Source organism: Gekko japonicus, unplaced genomic scaffold, assembly GCF_001447785.1.
Source record: "Gekko japonicus isolate JY-2015 unplaced genomic scaffold, Gekko_japonicus_V1.1 scaffold1001, whole genome shotgun sequence".
Lineage (NCBI taxonomy): Eukaryota > Metazoa > Chordata > Lepidosauria > Squamata > Gekkonidae > Gekko > Gekko japonicus.
Window position 1 is genome coordinate 10,317 of NW_015163117.1, and position 15,351 is coordinate 25,667.

A 15,351-nucleotide genomic window follows, 5' to 3' on the forward strand; every position below is an offset into this window, starting at 1 on the left:
TTCTAGGAGGTATTGTAGGTCTTCATAGAACTGGTCTACTTCAGCCTCTTCTGCATCAGTGGTTGGGGCATAGACTTGAATTACTGTGATGTTGAATGGTTTGCCTTGGATTTGGACTGAGATCATTCTGTCGTTTTTGAGATTGTATCCCATTACTGCCTTTCACACTCTCTTGTTGACTATAAAGGCCACACCATTTTTTCTATGGGATTCTTGGCCACAATAGTAGATATAATGGTCTTCTGAGTTAAATTCGCCCATTCCTGTCCACTTTAGTTCACTGATTCCCAAGCTGTCAATGTTCAGTCTTGCCATCTCATTTTTGACCACGTCAAGCTTGCCTTGATTCATAGATCTTACATTCCAGGTTCCAATGCAGTATTGTTCTTTGCAACTTTGGACTTTCCTTTCACCATCAGACACATCCACAGCTGAGCGTCCTTTTGGCTTTGGCCCAGCCGCTTCACTCTTTCTGGGGTTACTTGTACTTGCCCTCTGCTCTTTCCCAGTAGCATATCGGACACCTTCCGACCTGAGGGGTTCATCTTCTGGTACCATATCTTGTAGCCTTTTGTTACTGTCCATGGGGTTTTCTTGGCAAAGATACTGGAGTGGGTTGCCATTTTCTTCTCTAGTGGATCACACTTGGTCTGAGTTCTCTGCTGTGCCCTGTCCATCCTGGGTGGCTCTCCATGTCATAGCCCACAGCCTCCCCGAACCACGCAAGCCCCCTCACCATGTCAAGGCAGTGATCTTTGAGGGAGCCTCTGCTAAATATATTTATCTAATTCCCTCTTGAAGCTGTCCATGCTTATAGCTGCCACCTCCTGTGGTAGTGAATTGCATGTGTTAATCACTCTTTGGGTGAAGAAGTACTTCCTTTTATCCGTTCTAACCCGACTGCTCAGCCATTTCATTGACTGCCCAAGAGTTCTTGTATTGCAAGAAAGGGAGAAAAGTACTTCTTTCTCTACCTGCTCTTTCCCGTGCATAAACTTATAAATCTCGATCATGTCCCCCCTCAGCCATTGTTTCTCCAAGCTAAAGAGCCCCAAGTGCTTTAACCTTTCCTCATAGGGAAAGTGTTCCAACCCTTTTATCATTCTAGTTGCCCTTTTCTGCACTTTTGCCAATGCTATAATATCCTTTTTGAGGTGTGGTGACCAGAACTGTACACAGTATTCCAAATGAGATTGCACAATTGATTTATCCAGGGGCATTATGATATTGGCCGATCTGTTTTCAATTCCCTTCCTAATAATCCCCAGCATAGCATTGGCCTTTTTTATTGCAGTCACACACTGTCTCGACATTTTCATTGAGTTATCTACTACGACTCCAAGATCTCTCTCTTGGTCAGTCTCTGCCAGTTCAGACCCCCTCAATGTGTATTTATAGTTAGGATTTTTGGCTCCAATGTGCATCACCTTGCACTTGGCCACATTGAACCCCATTTGCCACGTTGATGCCCACTCGCCCATCCTCGACAGATCGCTTTGGAGTGCCTCACAATCCTCCCTGGTTTTCACCACCCTGAACAACTTCGTATTATCCACAAATTTAGCCACTTCACTGCTTATTCCCAACTCCAAATCAATCCAAATGAACAAGTTAAAATCCAAATGAACAAGTTAAAAAGGATTGGATCAAGTACTGATCCCTGTGGTACCCCACTGCTTATCACCTTCCACTGAGAAAATTGCCCATTTATACTCACTCTCTGTTTCCTATCAATTAGCCATGGAACATGTTGCTAAGAGGGATATGTGCAATTGAGTGTTTTTTAAAGCAACATAAAATGCAGGTTGGATATGTTCAGCATCCCAAAACTCTCTACAGTTTTCTTATTTTTCAGGCACTAACTGGCTTGATCACATCCTAAACAACATGGAATGTACAGCTGCAAAATATACAGAAGAAGAAATGAAAAAGTTAATGGATTTTGAAAAGGAATTGGAAGTAACTCCACGCCTTGAGTTTGGAGATCCAGATAAATTCGAGGTTAGCATGAGAGAAAAGTTACTGATGCTAGAAATGCCCTCTTTGAAAGGATAAGCAGAACATTTTGGTATTTCTTTTCTATTAAATTTGGCTTTTGTACATGAGTTTATTTACTGGTAGCGATGGGCATGAACCGACTCACAAAAGTAAATTTGTAATGAATTTTGGCTGAAGTTCATGAACTGAAGAGTCGCCATGAACTTCCATGAATTTTAAGGCAGTGTGTGGTGGTTCATGAAGAACAGAAAGCAGAGGTTTAAATGTCTTGGAGCTCTTCACAAAAAAACAACAACAGCTGAGCAGTTGTTTTTCATCAGAAAGCAGGGGTTTAAATGCCTCTGAGCCATTTTCACATATCTTATGGCATTCCTGCTTCTCATAGCTTTTCGTGGGGAAACTCCTGCTTTCTGCTTCCCATGAAAAGCAGGCCATTTATACTCCTGCTTTTTGTTCCCTGCTGCTTTTGATGAGGAGCAGGAAGCAGAGGTTTAAATGCCTCTGAGCCATTTAAAGTGCTTTTTGCTCCTCACCACTTTTTGCGGGAAGAACCCCTACTTTCTGCCCCCCACAAAAAGTAGCAGGGAGCAGAAAGAAGTGGTCACAAACTGCTACAAACTGATTTGGTTCATGACTCAACCTCCCAGTTCATATCAGTTCCTGGTTCAATTAATGGTTGAGCCATGAAACACGAACTGTTCTTGCACATCCCAATTTAGTGGTGCTCCTTGAACTATGAGCAAAACTAGAAGTAGGAATTTGATTTCCTACACTGGAAGAAAATGCTATTTTATAGGGAGTGCCTGTGAGGTAAAATTTTGAAGCAACCAATTCCTTCTGCATCAAGATGAAACAGGCCCTTTGGATTCTTGTGCACACACTCTCCTCCCTTTGCTGACTTGCTAAAGGGAACTAGCCTTCTTATTATAAAAGTTGCACACATCAGGCCTTCTCTGAGGTCCAGACCGATCCAATCTATTTCTAGTTTTTGAGGCCCTTAGCCATACTAAAAATTTTCAAGTTGGCATATTTAAAAGATGCACACAAAACAAGTTATTATACTTATTAAATGCCAAAAATTCACAGTGTCTAAATCTGAGGCCCCCTTTGAGGCCAAATAATCACTTAAGGTCTAATTTGCCATATGACAATTTTTAAGAGCAAGGGGTTACCCAGAATTTGTTATAAATAGTGCTAGAAGTAGAGCTGATCAGGTGGAGAGAAAACAACTTTTACAATATAGGGAGAAACTGACTCGTGGTGATACGGCTTGTGCCTTTCAATTTTCCTATTTGGCTAATAATATCAGATGTATCATATATAAAAATTGGCATATAGTCTCACATCTGCCTGGTTGTAGCAAGCCTCCAGATATAGGTTTTAGGAGGGACCAGAATTTGAGGAACATTCTAGTAAGATCAAACATTTCAGTAAATAAATCAGATGGAGGTGACAGTAGCACCAGAGTTTCCCATAAATGCTGGAGATGTGCAGCGTGCAAATTCATGTTGGAGGGCAATGCATTTTAAGATCTTAGTAAGAATATAAAAATTAAAGGCCCTTTTTTGCAACATGTTCATCCAAAAATATTGTGTATATTTCTATCTGCCCTTGTGGATTACAATATGTAGGCATGTCCACACGCTGTATTAGGATATGTGTCCTTGAGCATCACTCAAGAGTTCATCATAAAATTGTTCAAGCACCTATGATAGAGCATTATATTCAGACCAGCCACCTTTAGTGTCTGGCCTTGGGACCTGTTGATGGTCATAGCAAAGTAGATCTTGAGGGGGAACTGCAGCCTCTTGAATTCAAAGGGGTTTTCTGATGGTATGAGTGGTATGTGTGGCATGAACACCGACTCTCCCTGTGCACTGCCACTGAGCAGCTGATTTCTGATGATGTTCCTGTACAGGGGTGCACCTCACAGTTGGTTGTTGGCCATTCCTGATTTCCTCAACTATCACAATCTCTCTGCAGTCTCCTGTAACTGGTTTTTTTTTTTACCTCAGAACACTGAGCTCCGCAGCTGACCAATCAGAGAGTGGGGGGTGCAAGGAGGCAGCAGCCTAGCAGCTACATAGGAAGCAATGGGGGGGGAGAGAACATTTTACATGAGTTTATTTACTGGTAGCCCTTTTGACCCCCCCCCCTTAGGTGTTGAATTTCTAAAATTCCCTTCTTAGTGAGCATCTATGCCATGGTAGGAATGCTCTCCCCGAATTTGGTGTCTCTAGGTCCAGCGGTTTGGCCTGGGCATTGATTTTATAGTGAGGGGACTTTCTTTTATATATATATAGATGGATATTGGAGGTATTGCATGTTATATTATTACTTACAGTTCCACTATTCAGCCGCTTAATCAGAAGAAGAAAATTTGAAATATCCATATACCTGGGAAAGGTGTTTGGCTGTAAGAGATTTCCCACTGGTCATCCTCGGTTTTATTTATGACTGATGGAGGACTTTGGGCACTTTTATTGCACTCAGGCTAGGAGGACTGACCTGTTGGGCTTACTTATGTGCATACCTTGTGTCATGATCTGTGCAGGACTGGGTGCAGGGCCTGGTGAGGCCTGGTCCCAGGAGAGACCTGTCGGCAGTTGAAAGCAGACAGCTTACAATCCCCATAATGCTTAGAGAGGGTTATAGCCAATCAGAGTGCAGAGATTCTGTGAGGAGAATCTGTCTTAAGCTGTTAACTGTGGAAAACAGGGTTCTTTCATCTCTCTCTGCGGCCTGGTCACTGCAGGGACAGGCTGGTCTGGGGGAGAGAAAGATCCCTAACTGCTGTCATCTCTCTGCAGCCTGGTCTCACTGAGGGGACAGGCTGGTCTGAGGGAGAGCAAGATTCCTCACTGGGACAGAGTGAGAACAGGTAGCGTAGCCTGATATAAAAGGCAGGCTGTGGGCCTGGAAGTAGTAACAGTTAAGGAGTAATCGGTAGCTGTGTTAGCTTTGTGTTTATTTTGCCTTTTCAACACTGTTATTAATGTTTCTCTGCCTTGATCAGCACACTTACGTTCCTCAGCTACAAAGGGGCAATTTGAAGGGGCTTGGGAGGGTACCCTGGGCCTTCTCAAGGGACCCGAATTCCAGGGTGGTGGCAGCAGAAGGTGGCAACCTGCTGGGGTCATGACACCTTGTCATCAGCACCTGTGAGCACAACTACTATGATGTTATTTTGTATTTCAGTATTGGTATATGATATGCCATGAGCACATGTGCTTATATTTGAGAACATTGTATGTATTTTGGGTTGTGGACCTCCAACTCAATGTAGATGCTATTTGAAAATTTAAACATTTCTTCAATATATCCTATACTTAGACATTTCAAGTGTATATAATCTTTGATGGTTTTTCCCTTGGTGTTTTCTGCTGTTTCCCACCATTGGCCAGGCATATATTAGCACTAGTAGCTTAAAGAGATGGTATAGTCATCAAATGTAGTCTGAAGGTGCAACCTCCGTGACAGTCACCAGGTGGTGCTATTTTGTTACTTGGGTTTTGATTTTAATGTTACAGGCAGAAACAATTACAAGATGAAATGAAGATGATACTAGAGAAAAATTGTATCATTCATAGCAACAAATAGTCCACTGACCTAACTGTTCTATCAATAAATTCCCTATTTCAAGAAATCTGATTCCTAGCTCACTGTCAGGTTTAATTAAACAAAGGAGAGCATTCTAGCATAACTGTCATGATCTGGGCTGTGCCACCAGAGGCCTACTAGGCCCAGGGAGCCTGGCTAGCAGTAAGTGAGGCTGGGCCTACAACTCCCAGAAGCCCCTGAGAGGTTTTGGAGCCAAAATTGACCAATAGGAAAAGAGGAGGGCTTGGAATAAAAGATCTGGAGCAGCAGGAAAAGCTGTTCTTCTTCCCAGAGGGCAGAGACAAAAGGAAGGCTGCTGCAGAAAGAAACCCTCATCCTGAGGGAAGGGTGAGTAGACTAAGGCCACTGGAGATAGTGAGCTAGGGATAGTATATTTAGACGCGTAAGGGCATTTGATTTCTTTTCCTTTCACCCAGTTACTGTTATTCTGCACCTTGTTGTTTAACCGCCTATAAAATAAACCTTTTCCTTATTGTACTCTGTAGGGCTGCCAAACCGTGGTGGGGGATCCGTGCGTCGTCACAGGATCGCTGCCGCGGGGGGACAGCGATCCGCGTTGCATCGGCGTTGCCAGGATGTGACGCTATGCGTCGCTCTGGCAACAGGGCTGTTTGGAGTCCCATTGCCAGGGCGACACGTAACGTCACATCCTGGCGACGCCGGTGCAACGTGGATTGTTGTCCCCCTGCGGCAGCGATCCTGCGACGACGCACGGATCCCCCGCCGTGGTTTGGCAGCTCTAGTACTCTGCCTGTTCCTCATGCCTATTATTCAGCCAAAAAGGAGGTCTGAAGGTCTTGGGAGGGAGCTCTGGGCCTTCTCAAGGAATCATAAATCCAGAGTGGTGGCAGCATCAGATGACACCCCACCTGAGCCGTAACAATAACAAAGGGTGAATTCCTGAAATGATGCAGATATGGTGAGCATCCCCCTCCCACACAGAAAAAAGACACAGTAAAGGGAATGTGCCAGGAAAGATGCAAACATGCCAGGAAAGGAGGAAAATGTTTCACACAGTCTTCCTGGACTGTTTTGGATTTCCAGTCCACCTCTGCCTGTGCAGATGGAGCAGGTAAAGGGCCACTAGTGGTCAATGGGATAGTCATCCCATGTTAACTGTGTGTCAGCTAGCTGCCATAGAAGACTGTGTACCAATAGTCCTCCCCCCCCCGCTGCCAGACATCTGTGCATGCCCTATCTTCCCCGTGTATTGTCTTGTGCCATGCATTCCTGTCTGTAAACGCTAGGCAACGCTTATCTACAAGGTTAACAGGTGTGTGGAGGAGCCGCTTCGCTTGAAGTATAATGAACTGCTACCGTGTGAAGCTGTAATTGTTTATGATTTAGGAAACGTTGATTCTCAGACTTTTGAGCGCGAACCTAGGAGTCTGCCCGCTCGGCGGGAACCAAGATTATTGGTTAGTGTCCTGTTTGAATGTCTTACATTATCCCTTGCCCACCCTGGCCCGGGTATTCTGGACAGTGAACTTGTTCCTGCTCTATCATGGCTTTAATAAAATACTACTTCGAATAAACGTGTATTGGACTTATAGCTGTGGGGGACCGGACACTGTGCTTCATATTTGGTTGTAATCTGCCTGGACTTCTCACTTTTGTTAAGAATTCCGCATAACAGCTTCTTGAAGGATGTCTCAGTCAGTTCTAATTAAGGTGGTTGTCTGCAGGGAGGGCATGTGTCTACTTAGCCCCTAGCTCTTGACTTCAGGTTATCACACTTTGTCAAACTTGTTCACAAGAGTTTGGATCTGGTAACATCTGCCTCATCCAAACCCCCAAGAAAGAAAAGTGCCCATGTTGTTCCCAGGTCTTCAGGAAGCAACATTTGGCCCACAGGTTGTACTTACATTTGTAGATGATGTCCACAATGCCATACACAATGTCTTCGAAGAGAATATAATCAGTGATGGGATTATATAAAAAGAAAAGGCTCTGTTGCATATGGTTTAAATAAGGCGTATTTAAAATGTGGGAGATAACTAAGTGTTTTCTCTTTCTTTGAAGAGGATGAAGAAACTACCTTCTAGAAGAATCATCATTACTCATCTGTCTCCTCATTCACTACCTTCATCTATTTTTAAAAATAAAGCCAAGGTGAGTGAACGTAAGTCTTATGCACAACCAAGGATGATTTTGTGATAAGGCAAATGAGGCTTGGGGGTCTCAACTGTTCATCACAAGGTCTCTGTCTGCTCAGTCCTGGACAGGGGTCATTTCATAGAAAAAGAGGTGCAGGAGCTCATTAGCATAACTCATTAGCATAACTTATTTGCATATGCCACACACCCTGACATCACCGGAATTGTGTCAGAAGGCAACACCCACTGCTCAGGCTCCACTGGACTGTTTTGGATTGCTAGCTATTGGGGGGGGGATGTGCAGATCTGTCCTCGCAGAGGAGGAAGAGCTTGTACCTGAATAAAACTTGGTCTTAAAGGTGCCACTGGACTGCTTTGGACCGGGGGGGGGCGGGTGAGGTGCGGGAGGGCGGGGCCTGGAGCTCCCTGCTGGTGCCCGCTGGAGGTTGCCGCCGGCTGTGGGGAGGACACACTTCCGGTGATGTCAGGGGGTGTGGCATATGCTAATGAGTTATGCTAATGAGTCCCCCTAGCTCTTTTTCTACGAAATGACCCCTGGACCACATAATACAGCTTAGTAGCAAAAAAAGAATTTACTAGCCAATCTGCCAACAATATACTTCTGTTAGTTATTTCAGGCCTTAAAAAGACAGAGGAAAGGAGGGCCATGATTTATACCAATTTATCCTCAGTGATTTCTGCTCAGTAACCTGTACTTTGAAACATTTAGGTGATGGCAAAATTGTAAATGCATAATTTTTTCCCTTCATCTTGCAGATACTGGTTCTGATTCGAAACCCCAAAGACACGCTGGTATCCTATTATCATTTTAAAAACACAGTGGGTTTTTTTCCTCCTTCAACATGGGATGACCATTTTACCAGTTTTATGGATGGGAAAGGTATCCTTCCTATCTTGCAGCAGTTGTTAATAATATAATGTAGGGACTAATTTGGGATGCCTTTTGTACCCAGCTCTGCTTTTGGATGCCTAGGCAGTGATTGTGGCTATAACAGAGAGCCACCCTGAGCTGGCCTCAGATGGGAGGGACGGGAAGATGATGATGATGATGATGATGATGATGATGATTATTATTATTATTATTATTCTATCAGCTTTGGTTGATGTAACAGCTGCACCTTTTCCTGGAGACTTAAGCCATGGCCATGATGTCAAATGCTACAGCAACTGCTCAGCTTAACTACTATCATGCATTTATTTGGGAATACTCTTATTTGGGGCAGGGAATGGCAAACCACCCGTGAATGTCTCTTGCCTTGAAAACCCTACAGAGCCGCCATAGGTTGGCTGCAAATTGATGGCACTTTTCACCATGACCAGTGGCTGGGAGTATGTGTCAGCTCCTGGAATCTTCTGTGAACTGCACTGCTTGCCATGTTGTTTCCAGATTAGATTTAAAGTTTTGACTCTGACTTTTGAAACTCTCTAACCAGCTCTGTTCAGCTCACTATCAACAAACTCAAGCAGCTGGTGACAATGTTTCTGGCTGCCCCACTGCTGCTGAATTTGGGTGGGAAGTCAAAAGCCATTTCTCAGCTGATTGTGGGGATCAGCTGAACGTCAGCTTCTGATCATCTGCCCAAGAAACTTCACTGCCTTCCGGACTGGTTTGGGTTTTTTTTGGGTGGGGGTGGAGGGTGGCAGGAGGATGTCAGAAGCTGACTGTTAGCTGATGAGGAGGTTCAACTGAGAGTTGACTCCTTATCTCCCATCCAAGAAACTGTGTTGGCTCCCAGGAGACACCATATCATAAACACATTTATGCATCTTTGAACTCCTGAGATGTAATCTTCATCCAGTCAGGGGTCCAAGGTACATGTACAATGTGTATAAAGATGCATGCACATACACATGTAATATCCACACAGCCAGTTTGTTGTGGGAAAGACTGATATAATGCTAGTGTTTTCTACAGCAGTCGTAATGTATTAAACTCCTCTATGAAGCAGGCTAAATGACTTATGTTTGAGAGAGATTGTTCAGAATACTTAGAGTGACTTTGAAAATGCTGGTCTTTAAAGCTATAGCCTCTCTGTTATTATGCAATGTATATCCCTTTTATTTCTCACCAGTGGCCTGGGGCTCCTACTTTGACTATGTAGCAGAATGGGACAAATATATTGATGAGGAAAACATTATTGCCATCAGTTATGAAGAACTACAGGAGGTGAGGCTCCGTGATACCGAAGTCACATGGGGATTCATGCTAATACCGATACAGAAGAGTCATATGTACAAAAGCCCTCTATTATATGTGGATTTCATATCTGTGATAAGGGCATACATATCTGCCATTCCATATCTGATAAAAACAGTTTGCATGTTTATACCATACTATTTATTTATTTACTTCATTTATAGCCTACCTTTCTCGCTAAGACTCAAAGTGGATGACCATGTATATAACTCTTTCTGTATATAAAACTCTGTTTATATATGTGTATAGGGGTGTGTGTGTGCATAGAGAAAGAGAGGTTTACAGAGAATAGGCCATTGTAGTGGAGCCAGCTGTGAAGGGTGGGGTTCTAACTACTGTTTAGACAGAGAGAGCCATCCATTCAGCCATCCATTGCCCTTAACTGGGTGTTACCTATTCTGCCCACCCACCTTATAGGCGTACAGGGAACAGGTGTCTGACAGAAAAGGACAGAACCTCTGCCCATCCCCTACACCAATTTATCTACATAATAGCCCATTCAGTATCTTAGCCCTCAACAGTTTTGATTTCACTAAGCAACTAAGACGTTCCCTTGATACAAATCTCTGCTCACCCAGCTGTTATTATCTCTGCTGCATAGAAAAAGGACAGACTTGTCTAAGGAAAGTGGGGATAGGGAACTCTGTTTTAATCAGAACTGAATTGTGTGGGTGAGGACGACTAATTCCTATGCCCTGCCAAATCTTATTATAGTACTTTGGGTGAAATATAATTTTTAAAAAGTTTTAATCTAAAAGAAAGTATCCCCAATTGAATATGGAAAGAGAAGCAAGACCGATAGTTGAATCTACCTTTAGTTTGTTGGTGTGTGCAAACTGCAAAGCCAAGAGGAAGCTGGAGGGGCACTAATGGCACAAACCCAGGGTCTGGTCACACGGACCTCTTACCGCGCTAGTTGTCCCGCAGTTCTTATATCCGGGACATTCTATATCGCTTGGAGGTGGTCAGACGGTCCCTCTGTCTTCCGCTTCACTCGCGCGATTTAGTGTTCACACACCGCGCCGTCCTCGTGGCGGCGCGGGTATTTTTTTTTAAAAAAAACCCCTGCACATGCGCTTGTCTTTCCATGCGCTTGGGCGTACATACAAACTAATTAAAATTAATTCCTCCTGTCAACAGTCGAAGACTCCTGGCTTTCTATGCAGAAGGGAAGGAGGAAACTCGGGATGGGAGAGCTAGACCGAGGAGGAGGGGGGGCAGTTGTTCTTAAACGGCGTCCAGTGTGTTGTACTGACAGTTTTCTCCATCGGCGCTGGAAGTAACTTGAGAGGGGCGCTCAGTCCGCTGCGCCCCCCCACCTCCCAGCAATGAGTAAGCGGGAGAGTAACCAGGAACCAGAGCCGCCTTTGCCGCCTCGCCTCGCCTCCCCCGGCTTCGCCTCCCCTGCTGCTGCTGCTGCCTGGCAGCTTGTGTGTTTCAGATATCAGCAGCAAAATGAACGGGGGGGAGGAGGAGGGGGCGAGACGAGAGCTGCTTGCTTGCGAGGCAGCCGACGGAGTGCAGTGGAGTGCAGTCGGCTCAGTGGGGCTTACTCCTTCGTTAGCGTGTTTCGTTTTAAAAAGACCAAAATAAAAGCTAGCGCCTGTTTGCACAAGCGCATAACTAAAACCGGAAACACACACAAAAAAAACCCAGGGGGGAGGGTAGCGCGGTCACGGCGGATTGCTGTCCAGATACCAAAACCGCGGATACAAAGCGCTAAATATCGGAAAACACCTGTCCCAACGGGTGTCAAAAAAACGCGGATAAAAGAGCGGAAACCGCGGGACTCTGCCGGCTTCTGTGCGGGAGGCGGGTTTGCCTATGTAGACGGGAACCTTTAATGCGGGAGGGATCAGCAGCGAATCCCGCACTAAACGTCCGTGTGACCAGACCCCCAGTGTGACTCTCACACTTCATTAACACTTTAATGGTAATCTAACAGATGCGTTATTGTTGCCCCACAGGTGTAATATACAAATGTTTAACATACTGTCTTTTGTCTTTACGTATAGAATCTGAATGTGGGATTGAAAAAAATAGCTCAGTTCCTTGGATTTTTTCTGAATGAAGAAGAGGTTCAAAATATAGTGGACAAGAGTACCTTCACAGCTATGAAACAGAAAGCCTCAGAAACTCATGGATCATTTGGAAACATCTTCTTCCGTAAAGGTACATTTCAATGGGGAAAAGAATATACCTATATTTTCCAAAGTGATCACTATATCAATTGAGACAGGATTTGGGCCGGAATGCCCTGGAACGGTGTTCCAGCTGGCATCTGAGCTCGCCCTGCCCCATCCAGGCACCCAGAGGAAGGGCCGCAGAAGGGGTGCCTTTTCCAAGGGAGCCCAGTGCGGCTTCCCTACATTGCACCAATGACGCAGACCTGGGAATAGGCCCCGCGACCGCCCCACTGCTGGAGGACATCTGCCGCCCCACCCCCTCCCTCCAGCGGTAGCTCTGGCTTTGGCAGCGGGATGAGCAGCCCTCCTTGGTGAGTGGCAGTGGTGGCAGGAGCATCACCGGTGCTGTCTGGCTCGGCAGCCAATCCAGGCACCCTGTGACCTCCTGCCCAGCCCCGGCACCAAGAGGTGGAGCACGCGGCCAGGCACGCCTGCTAAGGTGAGTCTGCCGCCACCGCAGGATTCACTCGTGCGTGAGCTCCAGTGGGCGGGTGAAGAGCACTTCCTCCCCAAAGGGAGACTGATGGGCAAGCCCTTCCTCCTCGCCCCCCCAATCCGGCTGTCTCCCAGCTGACTGCAGGCCTCCGTGGGCCCAGGCATGGAGAACTTGCGCAGGGTGGCCCCCGGCTGCGCCCGTGGGGGTTTCTCTACTGTTCCACTGCGACAGTTCAGCTCACTTGAGTACAGCCTTCTGCAGGTACCTACTCCTCCTCCTCCTCCTCTCATAGGCATAGAATACAAGGGGGTGCGGGGGTGCCCCCCAAATTTTCTAGGGGGGCTGACCTCCCCCGGGCTCCTGAGTCCCTGGCAGCCCCAGGTCCTGCAGCAGCCATCGGGAAACTAGTAGGAAGCTGCCGGACTCTTCTGTGTCTGCCTGAGTTCCTTTGCTGTTTGGTAATAGGCACCTGCTGAGGGACCTCCTCCAGCCAGCCCAATCTGTTGGAAAGAAAAAGAACATGGTTTTGTGTGTCTGTGTGTGTGAGAGAGAGAGAGTGAGAGAGGGAGACAGAGAGAGCACCTCCGTGTATGAATGTGAAGAGAAACAGCCTGCTTGGGGGGGAAGAAACCTTCAGGTTGAAAGATATAAATCCTTTTAAAATACGTATAAATAAATAATAGAGAGAGAGAGAGAGAGAGAGAGAGAGTCTCCGTGTATGAATGTGAAGAGAAACAGCCTGCTTGGGGGGGAAGAAAGAGAACGTGTGTGTGAGTGTGTGTGTGTGTGTGTGTGAGAGAGAGAGAGAGAGAGAGAGAGAGAGAGAGAGAGTCTCCGTGTATGAATGTGAAGAGAAACAGCCTGCTTGGGGGGGAAGAAAGAGAACGTGTGTGTGAGTGTGTGTGTGTGTGTGTGTGAGAGAGAGAGAGAGAGAGAGAGAGAGAGAGAGAGAGTCTCCGTGTATGAATGTGAAGAGAAACAGCCTGCTTGGGGGGGAAGAAAGAGAACGTGTGTGTGAGTGTGTGTGTGTGTGTGTGTGAGAGAGAGAGAGAGAGAGAGAGAGAGAGAGAGAGAGTCTCCGTGTATGAATGTGAAGAGAAACAGCCTGCTTGGGGGGGAAGAAAGAGAACGTGTGTGTGAGTGTGTGTGTGTGTGTGTGTGAGAGAGAGAGAGAGAGAGAGAGAGAGAGAGAGAGAGTCTCCGTGTATGAATGTGAAGAGAAACAGCCTGCTTGGGGGGGAAGAAAGAGAACGTGTGTGTGAGTGTGTGTGTGTGTGTGTGTGAGAGAGAGAGAGAGAGAGAGAGAGAGAGAGAGAGAGTCTCCGTGTATGAATGTGAAGAGAAACAGCCTGCTTGGGGGGGAAGAAAGAGAACGTGTGTGTGAGTGTGTGTGTGTGTGTGTGTGAGAGAGAGAGAGAGAGAGAGAGAGAGAGAGAGAGAGTCTCCGTGTATGAATGTGAAGAGAAACAGCCTGCTTGGGGGGGAAGAAAGAGAACGTGTGTGTGAGTGTGTGTGTGTGTGTGTGTGAGAGAGAGAGAGAGAGAGAGAGAGAGAGAGAGAGAGTCTCCGTGTATGAATGTGAAGAGAAACAGCCTGCTTGGGGGGGAAGAAAGAGAACGTGTGTGTGAGTGTGTGTGTGTGTGTGTGTGAGAGAGAGAGAGAGAGAGAGAGAGAGAGAGAGAGAGTCTCCGTGTATGAATGTGAAGAGAAACAGCCTGCTTGGGGGGGAAGAAAGAGAACGTGTGTGTGAGTGTGTGTGTGTGTGTGTGTGAGAGAGAGAGAGAGAGAGAGAGAGAGAGAGAGAGAGTCTCCGTGTATGAATGTGAAGAGAAACAGCCTGCTTGGGGGGGAAGAAAGAGAACGTGTGTGTGAGTGTGTGTGTGTGTGTGTGTGAGAGAGAGAGAGAGAGAGAGAGAGAGAGAGAGAGAGTCTCCGTGTATGAATGTGAAGAGAAACAGCCTGCTTGGGGGGGAAGAAAGAGAACGTGTGTGTGAGTGTGTGTGTGTGTGTGTGTGAGAGAGAGAGAGAGAGAGAGAGAGAGAGAGAGAGAGTCTCCGTGTATGAATGTGAAGAGAAACAGCCTGCTTGGGGGGGAAGAAAGAGAACGTGTGTGTGAGTGTGTGTGTGTGTGTGTGTGAGAGAGAGAGAGAGAGAGAGAGAGAGAGAGAGAGAGTCTCCGTGTATGAATGTGAAGAGAAACAGCCTGCTTGGGGGGGAAGAAAGAGAACGTGTGTGTGAGTGTGTGTGTGTGTGTGTGTGAGAGAGAGAGAGAGAGAGAGAGAGAGAGAGAGAGAGTCTCCGTGTATGAATGTGAAGAGAAACAGCCTGCTTGGGGGGGAAGAAAGAGAACGTGTGTGTGAGTGTGTGTGTGTGTGTGTGTGAGAGAGAGAACTCTATTTAGTATTGCAGGGTTGATGGCTTTGGGAGGAGACTGGCAAAGGGAAGGGAACTGCATGACTGGAACTCATGACCCGAGCCTAGGCGGTGTGTCTTGTTGGGAGTGGTTTGCAAATATATGTGTGTCTAAAGTCTGTATTAAAGTTGTTTGGTGCTAACTGCCATGCAAGAGGAAACATCTGAAAAAGTAGCTTCATTGTTGTGTGTGTTGGCAGAACACTTGACTGTTGCATGGGGGACTTTGGGGGACGTCTGCAGAGAAACAGAGTTGTAACTAAAAATTAGTATGGTCAGCAGCACTTTGGAGATTGCCTGTTTCATGAAATTTAAAAAGTGGGCAGAGTTTCTGAAGAAGTTGATTGTCCCTCTTCTCCTGCCACTGGGCTCACATCTGCCTTT

General features: G+C 46.1%; 1 protein-coding gene across 1 annotated transcript in view; it reads left to right on the plus strand.

Moving 5' to 3' along the window:
* LOC107106670 (sulfotransferase 6B1-like) overlaps positions 1-15,351 on the plus strand; it is a 20,994-nt gene that overhangs the window by 3,144 nt on the left and 2,499 nt on the right. The window contains exons 2-6 of the mRNA XM_015406854.1: positions 1,856-2,001; positions 7,642-7,731; positions 8,493-8,616; positions 9,809-9,903; positions 11,949-12,105. Coding sequence (XP_015262340.1) covers positions 1,856-2,001; positions 7,642-7,731; positions 8,493-8,616; positions 9,809-9,903; positions 11,949-12,105 — 612 coding nt within the window. The remainder of the gene's footprint in view (positions 1-1,855; positions 2,002-7,641; positions 7,732-8,492; positions 8,617-9,808; positions 9,904-11,948; positions 12,106-15,351) is intronic.